Below are 21,985 nucleotides of genomic sequence, written 5' to 3'. Positions count from 1 at the left end.
TAAAACTTTTGACCGGTAGTGTAATATGAATAATTTAATCTTTTTTGGAATGAAATGAGATAATGAGAAGGACTGGGGGTGTTCGTTTGTAAAGCAACAGTGTGTCATAACAGCGGTCTTAACATTGAAACACAAAGACAGTAGAGCTTTGTGCTTTTGAAATGTGATTCTTTTTTATTATTAAAGCAGTTTTATACACAGCAAGACTGTGTTGAGGGCAGTCAATGGCATCCAATTGAACAAATTAAGTATTGGGTGGAAGTTTGGGGCAAGGTTTGATTTGGAAGGGTGGCAAACATCCATGAGGGCAGTAGCATGTAATCAATGTATAAATGGCAATTGTATATACTTTTTTTTCACACATCAGTCATGTTTTTATTTTTATTTTATTTTTGGGGGGGGGGGCTTGTACTGTAGTTTTGATGTTCGTACTTTGAGTTTTCAAACATTAAAGGCATAATGTATCGGCGTAGGTAGAAACAACAACAGCAGCATTATGGAACCAGCTAACTCTTGCTGAACACAAAGCCAGATAGCATGAGTGAATGGAGGAGCAGTATCAGGAATGTTGAAGGAGTCTTTAGCAGTCTCCTACGTGAGGACTGGCTCTTAGCGGTTAGTCTCATTCACGGTGGAACAGTGTCTTTAGAATGTCTTTAGCAGAGTCTCATATTGTACTCAGTGTTTGTTCTTGCTGGCATAAGGTGAGGCGGAACTTGTGAGGAGTCTGTCCAGCTCTTTTGGTCGAGGTCAATCTTATCTCAGACTCAGTGCTTCTTCTTGCTGGTCTTCTCAATCATGGTCTCCACCACCATGGCCGTCTCCTCATAGCCCTTGGTCTTGCGGTCGTTGGAGAACTTTTCCACTGACTCCACCATCTCCACCTTCTCGTAGCTCATGGAGTCAGGCGGCATGCTGCTAGCGCCGCGGGGGGAGGGCATGGGAGGAGGGCCCCTGCGGCGACTGTCATCTTTACCCCCCTTGGGTCCGGAGGGATTGCTGGGGCATTTGGGGTCTTTGGGGTCAGGGCCTGGAGCTGGAGCTGGAGCTGGAGCAGGGTTGGGCTGTGGGGGGGGAGTAGGGTCTACGCCCCTAGATTTCCCCTTCCCACCACCTTTTCCGCCTTTATCGTCACCCTTGCCTCCCTCTCCGTCGGAAGGTGGGGTGGGGATACGGGGGCCAGGGGGTGGCATGGGCTGTGGATGAGGGGGGTCAGGGGAGGGGGTGTATGGACTGAAGGGGTCATAAGGGGAGACCATGCCGTCGCAGATGGTGACGAAGACGTGTCCGGCGGAGGGGCTGGAGGTGTAGAAATGGGGGTGGGGGTAGCTGCCGTCGCCCGTCACCAGCACATAGCGCCCCTTAGTGTAGAAGTCAGCGATTGGCTCGGGCTTCTTATACTTCCTCATACGGTCTCTGACGATGTTACAGAGCGTGTCGAAGGCCTTGCTGATCTGAGCCCCGTCTGGGACGTCCTGGGGGGACACGCCCGTGTACTGGGACTTCTGCTCCTCTCTATTCACCTCGTCCTCCTCCTCCGCCATCCCTCGCTTCTCATCCTCCATTTGTTCAGCTCCAACGACTCTTTCATCCTGGCTGCTGTCCATCACGTCTTTGGGGCTGATCTCCTTCTTCTTCAGGACCTTCTTGGCCAGGTTCTTCTGGCGAGGCTTGACACTGCTGATGTCCTGGATGGCTTGGGTGATGTCTGGCAGATAAACAAAATAAACACCTTATAAAAGACAAAACACTCTTTAAACATTCTAAACACATTATAGAACGGGGAGAGGACTCCCGCAGGACATAGATCATCCTAACCATGATCACCATTATCTGCCATGAATAGATCTCAGGAGGATCTATTGTTTGTTGTTCTAATGTCTTTGTCTCTGAGTGGGTGGGAATCACATGACTGTGTGGCTGTATTCATTAGGGCTCTAGCTAGTGTGGTTATAGCCTATGATGACGATGAGCTGTTACATGTCTGCTCTGTATGTATGGAGACTATCAGTGTGAAGAAGCTGTGGAACGAGACGTGGCATGTCCTCACCTCTGCCTCTGCTCGACACGGTGGGTGTGTGGGTAAAGCGGTAATTGGTGGTGAACAAGGTAATGGGAGTCCCAATTATCGCTGAATTCAACCTGTGGAAGAGAATGACAAAGAAACATCAGTTAGGTCACCACCACAGCAGCAGCATGTGATAGTGAATTTGCATGTGTTAGTACTAAACACTATACTAATAATTATAAGAGGAAAATTCCTTTGTCCTTTTTCTAATTACTTTCCCATTTTCGCATTGTGAGACTGAATTTAAAATATGTGTTGATAAAGTAAACAAAATAAGGATTAGGCCATATTAAAGGGGATTAAATATTATATTAAAAATAAATAACCCTCTGAAGAGATATTCAACCATGATTTAACAAATCTGAGGTGGAAAACACACAAATATGCTAAATGACTAAAATGTAAATGTAAATATAATATCCAACACTGCCATCAAGTGGCTGATATATTCTCCTACAGGATTTCACAGCGTCAATACATTGAAGTGCTTCCTAATGTCCAGTAGCAGGACACTGGTCACTGTGTGTTGTGGTTAGTAATTACCTGTTGTCCTCGTTCTCGATGATCCTCTTGTACCTCTCCAGCTCATTCTCCAGGGAGATCTGGTACATGGCCAGGTGGCGGCACTCGTTGGTGTATTTCTCCAGGGACCTCTCGGCCTCCTCGATGTCCTTCCTCAGAGACTCAATTTGCTCGTTGTACAGCTGGATCTCATCGTCATAGCTCTCCTGGGTGCTCTTGATGGAATTCTCCAACACTGACGTCTGACACACACACAGAGAGAGAGAGAGAGAGAGAGAGAGAGAGAGAGAGAGAGAGAGAGAGAGAGAGAGAGAGAGAGAGAGAGAGAGAGAGAGAGAGAGAGAGAGAGAGAGAGAGAGAGAGAAACATTTTATAATATGGTATGCTACTGTAACCTGCTTATAAAAAAAAAGAATGGATGTCATATAGAAAAGTTAAACTTAATTTTTTGCCTAACTCTTATTTATGCAATCGTTGTCATTCCTGCATCTGAACGTGAATAAACTTCAGTTAAATGATTACCGTGGTCATCGAACTACGCTAACGTGCCAGCTGTCTGGCTATAAAAATACTAAATAAATCAGAACATCATGATGACTGTACTCTCTGGGGATGTTGTGGTGACAAATGTAGTACTACATAGTTGTTCAACCCATGTATTCAACCTTTCATGGCAACCTGTCTCTGAATGAAAATTGAACCTTTAGAGTTTTTAGAGAAATATATGATAATTATTTCAGTAAAATATTCAGATTTCCTACAATTATATTCACACAATTTTACTTCTATGTCTTTTAGTTTTTACTAGTATTTTTCTAAGAGATACACCTGTATTTTCCTGCTTCTCTGTTGCTTGTATCATCTTTACTCACTAATCTAAAGGTGATGACCGGCACCTACTGGCGCCCCTGTGCAACTACAACCAATGTATGTACTGTACTCCATGCGTACATATAAACTGTCTACCTCAAGTCAAGTGGCTACCTCATCTCCCGTCCTCACTAATATGCATAGGGAGTAGGGCCTAGGGGTTGATTTGGAATGTGACACTTTCAAACACTTGAGCATGAGATGGTCACTAAGTCATCATAGTGATGGAGACAGGGACCTACCTCGGTCTGCAGATGCTGCTTCTGTGCCTGGAGCAGGCAGAGGGCGCTCTTGTACTCCTCCAGCTGACTCTGCAGGGCTGGAACTCTCCTCTGGGCCAGCTGCTTCTCCTGCTCCTTCACACAGAGCCAGTTACAATACACAATGATCACACAGAGACAAGACAGGCGAGTTATAACACATAGTGATCACACAAAGGGACCACAGGCCAGTTATAATACACACTGAACAACTAGACAGGTACATGTACACTGAGTATGCCTAACATTACGAACTTCCTAATATTGAGTTGCAATTGTCTCAAGGCTTAAAAATCCATCTTTAACCTGTCTCCTCCCCTTCATCTACACTGATTAAAGTGGATTTAACAAGTGACATCAATAAGGGATCATAGCTTTCACTTGGATTCACCTAGTCAGTCTGTCATGGAAAGAGTATGTTTTGTATTAGATTACAGTGCTTTACTTGCAACTTCATAGACAGACAAGCAAACAGCTTACAGACTGACAGCATCAACATCATTTCTGTAGAGGGACAACATGACACACAGAGCTGGGATGAACTGTCATATTAACAAACAGAAGCTTATTATAAACGGCAGTCGCACTTCACAGAAATGTCAGTATACATTAACACATTTGAACACATCACAACACATTTTCCAGTCACAGACACATGGTTATCCACAAAGTTCAGCACACGTAGCTGATTCCACTGGGCGTCCTTGCGGCTCTATTGTTATCTGGTCTGACACCCCTGGTCTGACACACCTGGTCTGACTCAGCTGGTTCCCCTGGACACAGAAAGATGCCTGGTGACCTTACCTCAGAGATGCCCACGGCCACGTTGGGCACCAGGGTTATTGTCTGGTTGATCTGGTGCAGGATGTTCACGTAGGTCTGGATCTCTGCCAGGTTCTAGGGGGGTGAGTGAGTTAACATTATATTTTACTTGAAGGGGAAATTGTCTTGGACACATACTGCTGCTGTATCAGATGACATATCAACTTTGCCTTTAAAACACAAACATTGCATTTCAGACGTTCCCCAAGACAATATTAGATCCTGGACTATAAAAAATAAAGGGGACTGTCATACAGGGTGGGGGTGTTTTTCATTAGGTTGGGATTAGAGTACAGTACACAATGTCTATGTACTCTAATCCCAACCTTATGAAATAAATCCATCCTGTATGCCATCCCTTTATTTTCCTCAGTGTTATGTGTGCATTGTGTATTTGGAATCCAGGGTCAGTACAGTACACAATATCCATAACCAACTCAGTGGCCGTGTGGTTAGGGTCCGCCCTGATATTGAAGGTTGGGAGCAGGGCTGGTCCTTGCCATTCTGCCGCCCTAGGTGAGACCAAATAAAAAGCCACCCCCACAAAACTACATTGAAAAGACATCTAAAATACGTATTTTCCAGACGTTGAAGTTAGCTTCAATTTAGGTTCTGAATGAAAGGTGAAAATACTTATTTTCCGGATGTTGAAAATACGTATTTTCCAGACGTTGGAAATATGTATTTTCCAGATGTAGAAATCAGGCTCATTTTTGGTTCTGAATGAAAGTTGAAAATAAGTAATTTATAGACGTTTATGTTTGGGCCAAATCAAGGCTGGTCCAGACCGGACAAAATCTGAACCAAACATAGATGTCTATGATTGGTTAGATTTGGTCCGGACCGGATCAAAAACCAATGTCCGTGGATGTGGAAATGAAGGCCGGTCAAGACTGCACAAAAAAAAGACGTCCAAAAGGCATCGCCGTGCCCATCTATGAATGCCCATCTATGTGGAATCCTAACATTTGTAAAACACCCCACAAAAAATGTCCGGTCCAAAGACGTTGGCTCATGCTTACTGGGGTGTAGCCTACCATGTCGCCCACAATGGAATTTTATGAATGCCCATCCATGTGGTAGGCCCACAATTTGTAAAACAAAAAAAGTATTTTCTTTTTCGCTATGATCAGCTTGTCAAAAATGTACGGATACAAACTTGAAACCACTGATCATAACAATGGGGCGAAACTCCTGGACAACAGTTGTGATTGTCCATTCCATATTTTCCATTTTACTTTGACCTGTCCTGTTTTTAGGATATGTTGTTTGTTAACATAACAGCACTTTTTTGGGGGGGATTGAGCGCCATTTAGGTTTATTTAGGCTATTTGATCGGAGAAACCTGCATGATGTAAAAAGTGTCTATCTCATTACATTGCATATATTTTATCTCCAGCCTGTAGGCTACAGAAAAGGCCACAAACTCTTTCTACCATATCCTATCAGCTACATGATTTATGTTAGAGGATTTTTTTGACGGAACGTTGGTGGACGCCGCAGCGATTAGTCTCTCCAACAGCACCCTGGAGAGACACGCTGGGAATGGACAAGCAAAATATTTTGCGCCCCTGACAAAGTGGGCACTTGGGAGCCAGGTCCACCCACTGGGGAGCCAGGCCCAGCCAATCAGAATGAGTTTTCCCCCACAAAAGGTCTTTAATACAGACAGAAGTACTTCTCAGTTTCATCAGCTATCCAGGTGGCTGGTCTCAGATGATCCCTCAAGTGAAGAAGCCGGATGTGGAGGTCCTGTGCTGGAGTGGTTAAAACGTGGTCTGCGGTTGTGAGGCCGGTTTCTCTAAAACGATGTTGGAGGCAGCTTATGGTAGAAAAATTAACATTCAATTCTCTGGCAACAGCTCTGGTGGACATTCCTGCAGTCAGCATGCCAAGTGCATGCTCCCTCAAAACTTGAGACATCTGTGGCATTGTGTTGTGTGATAAAACTGCACATTTTACAGTGCCTTTTATTGGCTCCAGCACAAGGTGCAACTGTGTAATGATCAAACTGTTTAATCAGCCTCTTGATATGCCACACCTGTCAGGTGGATGGATTATCTTGGCAAAGGAGAAATGCTCACTAACAGGGATGTAAACAAATTTGTGCACAAAATTTGAGATAAGTAAGCTTTTTTGTGCGTATAGAACATTTCTGGGATCTTTTATTTCAGCTCATGAAACATGGGACCAACACTTTACATGTTGCGTTTCATTTTTTGTTCAGTATAATTTCAATTTTGGTAATGTTCTAGGAACATTCTCCAACTGGTTTGACGTTGGGAATGTTCTCAAATAGTTTAGAGAATGTTAAGAAACAATGTTATTCTGTGCCAATGTCAGTACTTCAGCATAACTCTGCCTACAGGTTTCCTCATGGTTATATTTAAAGTCATATTCTCAAATTCTTCTTAGAACTTTAAGAAACAACGTTCTTCTGCGGGAATTTCAGTACTTCCACTGAACATTCCACACAATTTACCATGTGGTTCTATTTAATGTCATATTTTTACAACATTCTGGGAATCTTTTAACAATGGTGTCAGAACGTTCAGAGCACTTTGAAAAAAAAGACAATATACATGTATATTACAGATGATTTTTTGGGGGGAGAAATACAAATATTCTCTTCATGAAGAAAACTTTCCATAAAAACCACAAGAAAACTTTTGTAATGTTCTAAGAATGTTATTTAAAAACATTTAATTTTTAGCATCAACAAAACTCTCTCTATCCTCTATCTTGTTAAGTGTGTTCAGGTGTGTTGGCCGCACCCACTAATTGGCCACACCTGATTTTAATGAGTGCTTGTTTCCTTTGAAATGGGGTCTGTTTGAATAGACTAAAATGAACAGCTTCATATGCTTTAAAAAAACATAGCATGCTAATTCTAGGGATAAAGAACTGAAAATCATAGTCACCGACAGGGAATTCATAACAAGCACCCCTAAATATGTGTAGCATATTTACCATGACAAAGAATTCCACCTGCCAGAATGACAGGAGTGAGTCAGGTAGTAGGGCAGAGTCAGCCACTCCATGTGGCCACCCCGTCAACAACTTCCAGGGGACCTTCACAGCCAGCCAGCTCAACCTGGCTGAACAATCATGCCCTGTCGCCACTCTGAAAACGTGCTATGGGTATCTCAGGGGGCTACGACTCCGGGCCTTTGACAGGGTGCACCCTGGCCTCCTCATAGGCTCAGACTTCCCCCACCTCATCATTCTCATTGAGCCGGTCTGAATGGCCCCGTGGGGCCTGTGGGAGTACACACCAAGCTGTGCTGGGCCCAGTTCACCTTCTCACCCCCCGTTAGCAGTGACTGTGCGCGGGGATCTGTGTCTGTGGACACTATCCAGCTCTGTTGGAGAGCCTCCCCCAACACCTGCCTGGGCACCGTGGACTAGCCCTGCCTTCAAGTGCCATCCTTATGGACACCTCTGCCCCCTGTCTTGCTGTTGACAGGGTGGCCACATGGAGTCGCGGACTCTGCCCCACTACCGGACTCTCTCCTGTCATTCCAGCAAGTGGAATTCTTTGTCATGGTAAATATGCTACACATATTTAGGGGTGGCTGTTACGAATTCCCTGCCGGTGACTCTTAGCACACCATCTCATTCTCACAGCCCTTTCTCAAGGACACAAACTCTGCAACTTTCTAATCCTGCAGTAGGCTCCCCTCCCCCTCTGGAGCCTAGCAGGCTAGGGTTCATGGTTGCTAGGGACCTTATTACACAGTGGGGTCAGCCAATCACAAGATGTCATCTTGGGTCACAGATCCCCAATTCCTGTCCCCCCCTCTCAGCCTCCTTCAAGTAGTCACAGAGAGAGCAGCAAGCTCATCTCTGTCCTGCACAATAACAGCTGGACTCATATCTCTGGGCTTGTGGGATGGTGTGCATTTGTATATTGTTCTTCATAGTTAGTTGTTACTATTGATGTATGCTGCCTCGCAGAACGTGATCCGCACATGCACAGAAGCTTCGGGAAGCTCCGGAAAAGTTACATTTACGTAATTTTGCAGACATTCTTATCCAGAGCGACTTACAGTAGTGAGTGCGTACATTTTCATACTGTTCCCCCGTGGAAATAAAATCCACAACCTTGGTGTTGCAACCGCCATGCTCTACCAACTGAGCCACACAGGACCAGTTATCTGTGCCAGAAGGGCGTGGGCCGGAATCAAACCCACGCCGACATTATAGACCTATATGTGGGCGCTGAAGGCAGTGGCCCTAACCACTAGACCACCCCAGGCCACTATTGAACTAAGTGTTGACAGTTCAATCGTAACCTTAGGATACACATGACACTTGTATGTCGTAGCCTAGTGGAGACCAATATCTAGCTTGTGTCATTAAGCTATATAAAACGATGGTTGTTGATGTGTATGGCTGCATTTCAGATACATTTCTGTACATTTGAATGTTGTACTAATAGGACCTAGGCCTACCGTTTGAGTGAGCGAGAGAGAATATTATTTTGATAGCAAGCCATGATCCCAATGACTCAACTGCCCCCACATGGAGAGAAAGAGAACTGCTCATTTTCAGAGAATCACAAGGCTCATTTCAATTTCCTGATGCATCAGGAAAATTCTCTGTGACAAAAGAGTGATCAAGTTAAGATCCGACATCTGTAGCCTACTTCAACAAGGGACTACCGTTATATATTTTTTGTTGCTAAATGTGGTACGTGGCTAAAGTATGTGGCTAAAGAGGCGGTGGCAATATTGTCTGTTTACAAGGGGCTGTTAATGACCTCGCAATAGCAGCAGCCTCTGTAGCCTCTTTAAATGAGGGCAGTGGTGTGAAGAGTTTGGTAGGCCACTGGGCTCATCATTACAACCTTTAAATGTGTGTAATTGTTTGACTCTTTGAGGTGTTCTGCTTGACTTGCATCAGTATAGGCCTAACATGATTAAGAATTCAAGAGTACATATGTGTGCAATTGCACATTTAATAGCCTCGTTAAGAATGTTGCCTAAGCAGATAAAATGTGTTTGCAGGGTAAACACCAACGCACTGAGGGGGGTTGTTAAATTCATTTGTCATTGATTGGGTTTCAGTATGTATTGGATTTATCCGGTCCATCTGGTGGATGTAAACAAAGCATTAGGGATGATCTTTTCTCTATACAGATGTGGTATCTTCATTTCATCACATCATTTTCATGTGCGGCAGGAAATTCAAATAAGCCTTGTGTTTTACCAAAATTCACTGAAAACCTCCAGTTCTCTTTCTCTCTTGCTCGCTTAAATGCTAAAGCACCAGACAGAAAAAATGTCCTACTACTTTAGATCCTACTACTGCCACATTCAAATGTAAAATGTTTTGTCTGAAATGCCAGCCTTGTCTCATAGACTAGACATAACATAGTAAATGTAAATGTGGGACACTTAAATTAGTATTATACAGTATGCTATGTTTGGTATGGTTACATAAGACAGAAGATTACTTAAGGCAAAAACGAAAGTAAGGTTGTTTGGTCGGGGTGGATGGGTGGCCATATAACACGAACGTCTAGCATCCCAAAGGTTGCATGTTTGAATCTCATCACGGACAACTTTAGCAACTACTTACTACTTTTTAACTACTTTACAACTGCTTAGCATGTTAGCTAACGCTTCCCCTAACCTTAACCCTTTAACATAACTCCTAACCTTAACCCCCTAACCCTAACCACTAGCCTAGCTAACGTTAGCCACCTAGCTAACGTTAGCCACAACAAAATTGGAATTCATAACATATCATACGTTTTGCAAATTCGTAACATATACATCAACAATTGTAGTTTTATATAGCTTAATAACACAAAATAAATACACTCCTCTCTTTATATATTGGGACAGTGAAGCTAAAACTTTTAATTTGGCTCTATACTCCAGCATTTGGATTTTTACTTTGTGAGAAAGTTACAGAGGGATAAATATCATACCACCCAAAAATGCTAACCTCCCTGTTATTGGTAATGGTGAGAGGCTAGCATGGTTTGGCAGAATGATCTTTGTGCCTCTAACTTTCTCACTTATCGTTATTTACGATTCATTCATGATTATCCGTAATCATAGTAGCATTCACATGAATGTAGATGTGTTCAGAAACATATTATATTCTTATTTACAATAAAAGTGAGTCCAAAATGACACAATACACTATTTACCATTCATTTCTATTTGGCACAACATAATCCAAAACACAACCCAAACTAACTGCAAATGCATCCAACAAGTTTGTAGAGTCACAAGCTTGATGTAGTCATTGCGTGCTAGGAATATGGGACCAAATACTACACTTTTGACTATTTTAATACACTATAAGTGAATTTGTCAAAATACTTATGACACCTTAAAATGGGGGGACTAGATACATAAAGTGATCTCAAATCCAAAAAGCTGGAATATAGAGCCAAATTAAAAGTTGTAGCTTCACTGTCCAAATACATATAGAAGGCAGTGTATTGGTCTCCACTACGACATACAAGTGTATCCGAAATGCAGCGGTAGGCTACACCTAATACAGTGAGGGAAAAACGTATTTGATCCCTTGCTGATTTTGTACGTTTGCCCACTGACAAAGACATGATCAGTCTATAATTTTAATGGTAGGTTTATTTGAACAGTGAGAGACAGAAAAATGCATGTCAAAAATGGTATAAATTGATTTGTATTTTAATGAGGGAAATAAGTATTTGACCCCTCTGCAAAACATGACTTAGTACTTGGTGGCAAAACCCTTGTTGGCAATCACAGAGGTCAGACGTTTCTTGTAGTTGGCCACCAGGTTTGCACACATCTCAGGAGGGATTTTGTCCCACTCCTCTTTGCAGATCTTCTTCAAGTCATTAAGGTTTCGAGGCTGACGTTTGGCAACTCGAACCTTCAGCTCCCTCCACAGATTTTCTATGGGATTAAGGTCTGGAGATTGGCTAGGCCACTCCAGGACCTTAATGTGCTTCTTCTTGAGCCACTCCTTTGTTGCCTTGGCCGTGTGTTTTGGGTCATTGTCATGCTGGAATACCCATCCACAACCCATTTTTAATGCCCTAGCTGAGGGAAGGAGGTTCTCACCCAAGATTTGACGGTACATGGCCCGTCCATCGTCCCTTTGATGCGGTGAAGTTGTCCTCTCCCCTTAGCAGAAAAACACCCCCAAAGCATAATGTTTCCACCTCCATGTTTGACGGTGGGGATGGTGTTCTTGGGGTCATAGGCAGCATTCCTCCTCCTCCAAACACGGCGAGTTGAGTTGATGCCAAAGAGCTCGATTTTGGTCTCATCTGACCACAACACTTTCACCCAGTTCTCCTCTGAATCATTCAGATGTTCATTGGCAAACTTCAGACGGGCCTGTATATGTGCTTTCTTGAGCAGGGGGACCTTGCGGGCACTGCAGGATTTCAGTCCTTCACGGCGTAGCATGTTACCAATTGTTTTCTTGGGGACTATGGTCCCAGCTGCCTTGAGATCATTGACAAGATCCTCCCGTGTAGTTCTAGGCTGATTCCTCACCGTTCTCATGATCATTACAACTCCACGAGGTGAGATCTTGAATGGAGCCCCAGCCCGAGGGAGATTGACAGTTATTTTGTGTTTCTTACATTTGCGAATAATCGCACCAACTGTTGTCACCTTCTCACCAAGCTGCTTGGCGATGGTCTTGTAGCCCATTCCAGCCTTGTGTAGGTCTACAATCTTGTCCGTGACATCCTTGGAGAGCTCTTTGGTCTTGGCCATGGTGGAGAGTTTGGAATCTGATTGATTGATTGCTTCTGTGGACTGGTGTCTTGTATACAGGTAATAAACTGAGATTAGGAGCACTCCCTTTAAGAGGTGCTCCTAATCTCAACTCGTTACCTGTATAAAAGACATCTGGGAGCCAGAAATCTTTCATATTACGAGGGGGTCAAATACTTATTTCACTCATTAAAATGCAATTCAATTTATAACATTTTTGACAAGGGTTTTTCTGGATTTTGTTGTTGTTATTCTGTCTCTCACTGTTCAAATAAACCTACCATTAAAATTATAGACTGATCATTTCTTTGTCAGTGGGCATACGTACAAAATCAGCAGGGGATCAAATACTTTTTTTCCCTCACTGTAGCCTACTGTAGCCTATGAAAACTAATTTCCCGTTAGAAAAAATGATTAAAAAAAAAATCAAATCAAATCCTCCTGCTGCAGGATTATTTTACTCCTGTTACGAAACTGGTCAAATTAAGATCCTACATCTGTAGGTTGAAAAGGGAATATGCTATGCATGCACATTGTACCGGTTTCTTTTGCAATAAATATTTTTTAAAATTATTAGTACACTCCACTGACCTAAAATACTTCCCCTAGGGCCAAGTGTATGAATGAACAATATTAAGGCAGAATGAGTTTGTAATAGATTGCAGATGATGTGTAAGTTGGACACCTCTTACCTTCCTGTGTCTGTCTTTGGTGGAGTTGATGTCATCCTGAAGGAACTGGGACTGGATCTGAAACTCCAGGTTCCTCAGCAGGGCATAGTCAGCCTCCTAGGAGAGGAGAGGAGAGGAGAGGAGAGGAGAGGAGAGGAGAGGAGAGGAGAGGAGAGGAGAGGAGAGGAGAGGAGAGGAGCAAAAGAGAGGAGAGAGAGGCGAGTCGATAGGTAGATATCCACTCCTCATAAAGCCTCACAAAGTATTACACTGCGGTTATTATTCATCTGAACACCACACAAAGCCTTTTCTTCACTAGTACATTCCTTCATTATGTCTAAAGCCTCTGAGATCAATTGCTTTGATTACACTAACCCAGAAAGATAGAGATATGAGAAGCAATTTTAATTCAGTTCCATCATCTCACTGTATTGTCCTGATCTCATAAACTTTGTCTCTCAGACCCAAAGTCCTATCAGGATTGCAGTTAAATGATATAATAATAATATTATAATAATATGCCATTTAGCAGACACTTTTATCCAAAGCGACTTACAGTCATGTGTGCATACATTTTTTCGTATGGGTGGTCCCGGGGATCGAACCCACTACCCTGGCGTTACAAGCACCATGCTCTACCAATTGAGCTACAGAGGACCACATAATTGTGGTTGTACCACTCTGGACAAAGCTTGTAGATTATTGACCAGACAGATTATTTATTACATATTTTTTGTTGTGCCGCATTGCAAAGCCCCTTTCATGCACAGGTGGTATGCAGAAAACTCTACTCACAAGTTGAGTTCACAACCTGTTTTTTATGGTTAGGCCGCTAACAATGCAGCATGACAGTTTAGCAGTTGTATTACAGTTTAACATATGGGGTGGTTTCCCGTGAACAGATTAGGCCTAGTCCTTGACTAAAAACCAAGTTCAATGGAGAATGTCCATAAAATTATTTTAAGTCAGGACTAGGCTTAATTTAGGTTTTTACCTTAATTTAAACAGAGGAAATTGTCATAGGACTCACACACATACCTTGTTGAGTTGTTCCAATGTACCTCGCAGCTGTTCTTGATACTCACATTCGTTTCTGTATCTTTGGAGGACAAAAACATAATCACAAAACATAAATTCAGGAATTCCACATTTATGTGTGGCCTACCTTGTATTGCTCTGTCATTTACATGAGTTTGTGTATTGAGCACATTGAGAGGATCCATTTTTCTCTATAGGCTTTTCTGACTTTACAATGTCTGTAAAACAAAACATGTCACTGCACCTATCCATGTGACAATAAAACATATTTTTTTCGTTTTTATTAACTCTTCATTGTCCTTAATCAACCTGCCTACCCCTGAGAGCACTTGAAAGGGCTGTTGGTTGTCTTTTTTCAGCACACAACCACCTGTGCAGCATTCCTCTGAGTACTGTCTTGGTGTTAGAAGGTAGAAATCCATGACACTTACCATGACTGAACTCACAGCACATGCTCATTTCCATGACAATAAACCCCTTTATTGAAGACAGACTTTCAACAGGTGGACAATGTATCACAGTGGTACAGTCAGATTATCTGGGAAACGCAGCCTTCACCAACATACAAACCGTTTACACTGCATCTGGTCTAGAGAAGGGCACCTCACCACTGCACTGTTTACGCACAGGCGGTGGCCCATGCGCACTTTCCTTCTCTCTGACCCACACATCAGTTTCAAAAACACACTAGCCCTACTGACGCACGCACGCACACAAACACACGCACCTTCAAAAGCACGAACATCACTTACTTGTTAGTGAACTCGTCCAGCATGCGGCATGAGTCCTTCAGCTCGCGCTCAAGCTTGCCACGGTCAGCGGAGAGCTCGCGGATGCGCTGCCGGTTCAGGCCGATCTGTTCGGTAAAGGCCTCCTCGAGCCCGCTAGCCTCCTCCATCCGCTGCAGCGTCTCTAGCTGTTTGCGAAACACGGCATTGCGCTGCTCCAGCACGCGTGCCCGGTTGATGTAGCGGGCGAAGCGGCTGTTGAGTTCCTGCAGGCTCTCCCAGCCCTGGATGGCCGAGGCGCCCGCAGACGCGTCAGGGCCGTATGGTTCCTCGAAGACATCGGAGCGCTCATACTTCTCCTTGCGCACCTCGTGCAGGTAAGTGAACTGGTGCATGGTGGTGGTTGTCGCTATCCCGCTGCCTCGGTTGGTGTTATTCCCGGAGTGCGTTCTCCACTGCGGCACCTTTAGTGTGTGAAAACTCAGGTGCTCACCCTCGGCTGTCTCATGCTAGACTGAAGGCTGCCCGGCCCCTGCCGGCTGCGAAATAGACCCACACAAATCTCCTGCTGGCCTGATCCCATGCAAGCTGCGCGCATGGGGCCTTCCAGAGTTTGAAGCCTTTGTGGCTGACATTACAAAAGCTCTGCCAATGATGATCGGGCAAAAATACAAAAACAAACAGCAGACAGGCGAGGGGGGATATTGCTGTGTCAAATGGACCATTATGAGAAGCCTCATTGTTTCCAATCAAACGTTTTTCTAGATCTCAGTTTGATTTATGAGGAATTTTGGACTATGGCCTAGCTTTACCACATGACAAAGTGGAAAGAGCATGCTGTGCAGGTTTTTGTTACAGGCCATAGACAATTACTAATGTGCCAAAAGTACCCTAGTAACCCCGAGAGCAGACTCTAGCTATTTTGTTCTCCTACTGGTTATTATACAAATTGGCAAGCCCTGTCACATCATTCATCACACAAGTGAATTGAATATTCATAGATGTCCGCAAACATTCAATTATTACACACAATAACCCACAGAAAGCATTGGCCAAGATCCAGCTCAAATAATGAAAATGGTCAGTCAGACATTATGCAAACCGGTCCAATTGCATAAAGATTATATGAAATTACAATCACACTGATGGGAGTCACAATAATTGACTGACTGCCCCATGGGGCAAAATACATTTTTATCAACTGCATGAGAAAAATATATAACAGACCGAAGGGCTTGGTCTTATGTAAACTGCAGATGATCTTGGAAGTTTTGGGTTAGCTCTCAACTGCTGAATATTCTGAATGTATTGACTGTACACAAATCGACAGCCTGCTTCTTTTTCACATATGGGGATTGGTGTTACTGTAATTCCTCTGTGGAATTAGCAGATTCAAGGCTAGGAGCAGCCACAGTAACACTAGGATCTGTACAAATGAGCTTTTGTTGCATCCACCCTCACCTCACAACAAAAGACCAAAAGCCACAGAGCTCTCTCTCTTCTAAGTTTATATGAGGATGGTGTTGCTGCACCCTTGAGGAAAGCTCTCAACCTGAAATACCTCAGAAAGTCAGTGAATGTTTACATAAATCGTAGAAATGTCAAATAAAACCCAGACAGCAGCTTTTTTCAGGGAGGCTCTCTGGACACTGATAATGCTTTTGCATCAAGCAACTGTATTTAAGCTGTGTGTGTGTGTGTGTGTGTGTGTGTGACCTCACATTGCAGCAGACCAGTGTTGGTTGAGTAGCACAGGTTGAGTGCATAAATGACTCATCTTGCTCAAGGGCGATAGCTGTGCTCTGCTATATGTACGTTTACATGACTTCATGACCTCAAGACCTAACCCAGCTGTGTCAGTGTATGTGTTTACATATATTGTATGTGTATATTGTTCATATGGTGTGTGTGTTTGTGCATTAGGACATTGTCCTGTGTGGTGGGTGTTCACACTCGACAGATCTAGAGGGGCGGTCTGCCCATATAAGGCTGAATGGAGCACATGCCACAATGTATTACATCAGCACTTCTGACCCTAGAAAAGCCAGTGGTCCAGAGGAAAAAACAGTTCTGTAGTGCAGGCAGCTTGAACTGGACATAGGCTCTGAGTTCTGGAAAAGATAAGTGTGTTTTACTGAGTTATAGTTCATAGAAGAAAATCAGTCAATTGAAATAAATAAATTAGGCCCTAATCTACAGTGCATTCAGAAAATATTCAGACCCCTTGACTATTTCCACATTTTGTTATGTTACAGACTTATTCTAAAATTGATGAAACAGTTTTTTCCCCCTCTCAAATCTACACACAATAACCCATAATGACAAAGCAAAAACAGGTTTTTAGACATTTTTGCAAATGTATTAAAAATAAAAAACGGAAATGTCACATTTACACAAGTATGCAGACCCTTTACTCAGTACTTTGTTGAAGCACCTTTGGCAGCGATTACAGCCTCAAGTCTTCTTGGGTATGATGCTATAAGCTTGGCACACCTGTATTTGGGGAGGTTCTCCCATTTTTCTCTGCAGATCCTCTCAAGCTCTGTCAGGTTGGATGGGGAGCGTCGCTGCACAGCTATTTCCAGGTCTCTCCAGAGATGTTCGATCAGGTTCAAGTCCGGGCTCTGAATGGGAAACTCAACGATATTCAGAGACTTGTCCCGAAGCCACTCCTGCATTGTCTTGGCTGTGTGCTTAGGGTCGTTGTCCTGTTGGAAGATGAACCTTTGGCACAGTCTGAGGTCCTGAGCTCTCTGGAGTAGGTTTTCATCAAGGGTCTCTCTGTACTTTGCTCCACTAATCTTTCCCTCGATCCTGACTAGTCTCCCAGTTCCTGCCACTGAAAAACATCCCCAAAGCATGATGCTGCCACCACCATGCTTTACCGTAGGGATGGTGCCAGGTTTCCTCCAGACATGACGCTTGGCATTCAGGCCAAAGAGTTAAATCTTGGTTTCATCAGACCAGGGAATCTTGTTTCTCATGGTCTGAGAGTCCTTTAGGTGCCTTTTGGCAAACTCCAAGTGGGCTATCATGTGCCCTTTACTGAGGAGTGGCTTCTGTCTGGCCACTCTACCATAAAGTCCTGATTGGTGGAGTGCTGCAGAGATGGTTGTCCTTCTGGAAGGTTCTCCCATCTCTACAGAGGAACTCTGGAGCTCTGTCAGAGTGACCATCGGGTTCTAGGAAGAGTCTTGGTGGTTCCAAACTTCTTCCATTTAAGAATTATGGAAGCCACTGTGTTCTTGGGGACCTTCAATGTTGCAGACATTTTTTGGTACCCTTCCCCAGATCTGTGCCTTGACACAATCCTGTCTCAGAGCTCTACGGACAATTCCTTCAACCTCATGGCTTGGTTTTTTCTCTGACATTACTGGCAAAAGTGGGACCTTATATAGACAAGTGTGTGCCTTTCCAAATCATGTCCAATCAATTGAATTTACCACAGGTGGACTCTACTCAAGTTGTAGAAACATCTCAAGGATGATCAATGGAAACATGATGCACCTGAGCTCAATTTCGAGTCTCTTTTCAAAGGGTCTGAATACTTATGTAAATAAGGTATTTTTGTTTTTAATACATTTGCAAACATTTCTAAAAACGTGTTTTCGCTTTGTCATTATGGGGTATTGTGTGTAGATAGATGAGAATTTGCATTTATTTAATCCATTTTAGAATAAGACTGTAATGTAACAAAATGTGGAAAAAGGGAAGGGGTCTGAATACTTTCTGAATACACTGTATGTATTTCACATGACTGGGCAGGGGCTCAGCCATGGGTGGGCCTAGGAGGGCATAGGCCACCCACTGGGAGCCAGGTCCACCTACTGGGGAGCCAGGCCCAGCCAATCAGAATGAGGTTTTCGCCACAAAAGGGCTTAATTACGGACAGAAATAATCCTGAGAAATCTCCCCCAGACTTGTAAATAGCAGAAACTTCCAAAGGAAGAAAACGTTCAAATGACTTTTTTTTTTAAAATTCTGACCTGATCGTCTACTGTATCGCCACACTTACATGGAGCCTATGTATCTTTAGTGCTGATTCATTCAGCTGTTGACCATTTTATCAAATGTCTACTTTCACATGTAAATGTCCCAGAGGGTTTGTAAATTGGGTAAGTAAAGAGGAAAGAGTAAAAAATATGTTATAATTTGTCTGAAAAGGAAATAATGACACAAAACACTGAACGGTGGCATATGACTCATTCCTAATGGTTAATCATCCAAAATTATGCTCTTCCCACCTTATGAAGAGTATTCTCCTCAGTCCAACGCAACCTCCAAAGAAAACTACTGGCAACAGATACTGTATATAGTGTGTATTGTCCTTTTAATTATGGCGTATTTTGCCATGTTAGCTGTCAGTCAAACTGTGCAAAAGTGAAACCGAAACATAAGTTTAGGCATACATTCCCACTAGTGAAGGTTAGCGTTAAGGTTTGGTTATAGGGGTAAACCAATCTATATATGGGTGTGCTGCTTCAGCCGCTATTTGTTAGAGTTTCATTCTCCTCTGGTCACCAATTGGATCTTCAGCCTCTGTCAGAAGGAAATTCGCACTTACGTTATACCTCTTACCTGCAGAGAGAGAGAGAGAGAGAGAGAGAGATGATGTTCAGGTCATCCAGGCACTAAATAGGACTTCACAGAGAAGGACACTCACACACAATCCAATATAGTCACCGGTCACCACACATATACTTATAGTGCACGCACACACACGAATGAGAAGACACACACAAACTCTGCATACACTCCCAAGGTGTGCCAATTGCAAAAAGATGAAAACTGATTGTCATTAACAGCGCATTGCAAAATCAGCATCCCAGAACAAAACAAAAGCCAAGCCAACAGGCTGCACAGAGCCACAGATTGGTCATTTTTACACTGGATATACTGTATATCTGTGTACACCACTGATCTCTATCCTCAAAGTGGCCATAAATGCACAAACTATCCGCAGGATTCATTTCAGAAGTAATTTATGTTGTTTGCATAATGCGTCCACGGGTGAGCAATGGGATAAGGTGCAGGCTAAGGTCCCGGACAATTGTTCTTCATATATATTAGATAACAGTAGTAGTAAATCCAGAGCCTTGCCTGAGATTAGAGAGCTGTCTGAGGTGGAAATGAGAGCCTTGTGTTTATCCTGCCCGTCAGGCCTGCTTGGCTCTAACAACAAACTGGACCTGAGGCTTTGGCTGTGTTAGTGGTGCTGTAAATGTCAAGGGTGATAAAATTAATAGAAACAGCCAGAGGCTACTTTCTTATCGTGCGTCAGGCCTTAAAAACAGTATTTCACAATACAAGAACATGACCAGAATAGGTAAGTGCACCTAAAAAGGAATCATAAAATGCTTTACTCTATAGTTGACACCCTTGTATTTTCCCCTCCTTGACTGTCCCTTGGCTTGAGAAGTCGATAAATCCAAAGGAATACGATTTCAGAGAAGGCGGCCTGCAGCTCTTGACGTCTGAGAGAGGGAGAGAGCATGATGAGCAAAGTGGGGACAGTTACAATGGCTCTCCTTCACAATCACGATTGATCTTCAAATCCCACAGCTGCCATCTGTCCGTCTGTTTACTATAGTTAAACTGCTGTTAAGGTTTTCTACAGCTTGGTCGATGCCATGCCTCCAGAGAATCAGAAAAGTTCCATAAAATATGGTATTGCAGCGAAGTCATGCATGGGGTAGTGTAGCTATATCTGGCTGGCATTGGATGTTTGGCAAAAGGCTAGCACATGAACTAATGTAATATTGTGTAAAATATAAAGGGTATTCTTACTGGAGGACCAAAATTGTCCATAACACCTGTCATCAAAAGAATGCATACAAAATATATTGTGAAACAACCTTGTGTTTACAGTTTGTATCTATTCAGATACATGTTGCTGAGGACAAGTTGAGAAAAACAGGAAGGAATATTGAAAACAGGAAACAAGACATTATCACACAGTAAAAAAAAAAAAGCTTATTTCTCTCCAATTGTGTGCACAATTTGGTTTACATCCCTGTTAGTGAGCATTTCTCATTTTCCAAGATAATCCATCCACCTGACAGGTGTGGCATATCAAGAAGCTGATTAAACAGAATGATTTTTACACAGGTGGACCTTGTGCTGGGGACAATAAAAGGCCACTAAAATGTGCAATTTTGTCACACAACACAATGCCACAGATATCTCAAGGTTTGAGGGAGCATGCAATTGGCATGCTGACTGCAGCAATGTCCACCAGAGCTGTTGCCAGAGAACTGAATGTTAGTTTCTCTACCATTAGCCGCCTCCAACGTAATTTTAGAGAATTTGGCAGGACGTCCAACTGGCCTCACAACCGCAGACCACGTGTAACCACGCCAGCCCAGACTAGCCTCCCGGACAGCTGATTAAACTGAGGAGTATTTCTGTCTGTAATATAGCCCTTTTGTATAAAAACTCATTCTGATTGGCTGGCGCTGGCTCCCGAGTGGGTGGGCCTGGCTCCCAAGTGGGTGGCCTATGCCCTCCCTGGCCCACCCATGGAAGCGCCTCTGCCCAGTCATGTGAAAGCCATAGATTAGGGCCTAATGAATTTATTTCAATTAACTGATTTCCTTATATGAACTGTAACTCAGTAAAATCTTTGAAATTGTTGCATGTTGCGTTTATATTTTTGTTCAGTATATTTTACAGGACACAGAACAAAGCAGAGAATCTAACAACAACCCACACAGAAACCAATCAGACAGTATCAGAGTTCTAAAGTAGCTCATTTCAATTTCTGAAAATGATCGCGTCCTCATTCATCAAAGCCTGATAGAGTCAGACATCCCAAAAGTAACTTATTTGCATTCCAATTCATATGACTACTTTTACGCCTCAGTATAAATGGAAAATGTGGAAAGAAGTGGAAGCCCCTCAATCAATGTGATGTCTCAGTAGAAAGGCAGAATCATTTGTTTTGGTCTGATTTGAGTCAGCAATTATATGTTCTCTGTTGAAGAACAAGATAAATAAGGAAGTGCATGAATGAACTTAAAGCTCTGCTATTGTAATTAAATCACTGCAGTAGTCATGAAAAGAAAACTTTAAAATCAAGACATAGTTACAGGACTGTAAATAGCTTGTAGCTCGCGTAGAACTTGGTAAACTGGTGCAGGCTATAGATGTGTACTTAATTCCACTTAACTACTTAATTAAACATAAGTTGAAGGTTTCTGACCCCTATATCTACTACTGTCATGTTCCAGCACAACTTATATATAATGATGGCAGCATTTCCTCGTCAAAT

At 43.0% G+C, this 21,985-nt stretch overlaps 1 protein-coding gene across 2 annotated transcripts; it reads right to left on the bottom strand.

Annotated features, from left to right (window-relative positions):
* Nucleotides 1-359: 359 nt before the first annotated feature.
* LOC121553419 (filensin) lies at nt 360-15,305 on the bottom strand. 2 transcript variants are annotated; one of them, XM_041866514.1, is made up of 8 exons: nt 14,740-15,305; nt 13,988-14,048; nt 12,971-13,066; nt 4,525-4,617; nt 3,703-3,816; nt 2,612-2,832; nt 2,051-2,142; nt 360-1,708 (listed from the first exon to the last, which is right to left on the bottom strand). In XM_041866514.1, the coding sequence occupies exons 1-8, from the start codon at nt 15,108-15,110 to the stop codon at nt 768-770; spliced, it is 1,989 nt and encodes a 662-aa protein (XP_041722448.1). In that variant the 5' UTR covers nt 15,111-15,305; the 3' UTR covers nt 360-767. The 2 variants fall into 2 exon arrangements, with proteins under 2 accessions (XP_041722448.1, XP_041722449.1); XM_041866515.1 differs by having other exon boundaries at nt 3,703-3,810.
* Nucleotides 15,306-21,985: the final 6,680 nt, after the last annotated feature.

The sequence above is a fragment of the Coregonus clupeaformis genome, chromosome 37, assembly GCF_020615455.1.
Source record: "Coregonus clupeaformis isolate EN_2021a chromosome 37, ASM2061545v1, whole genome shotgun sequence".
Taxonomy (NCBI): Eukaryota; Metazoa; Chordata; class Actinopteri; order Salmoniformes; family Salmonidae; genus Coregonus; species Coregonus clupeaformis.
The sequence above is the reverse complement of the archived record's forward strand: the minus strand, read 5'-3'. Positions and strand labels throughout refer to the sequence as shown.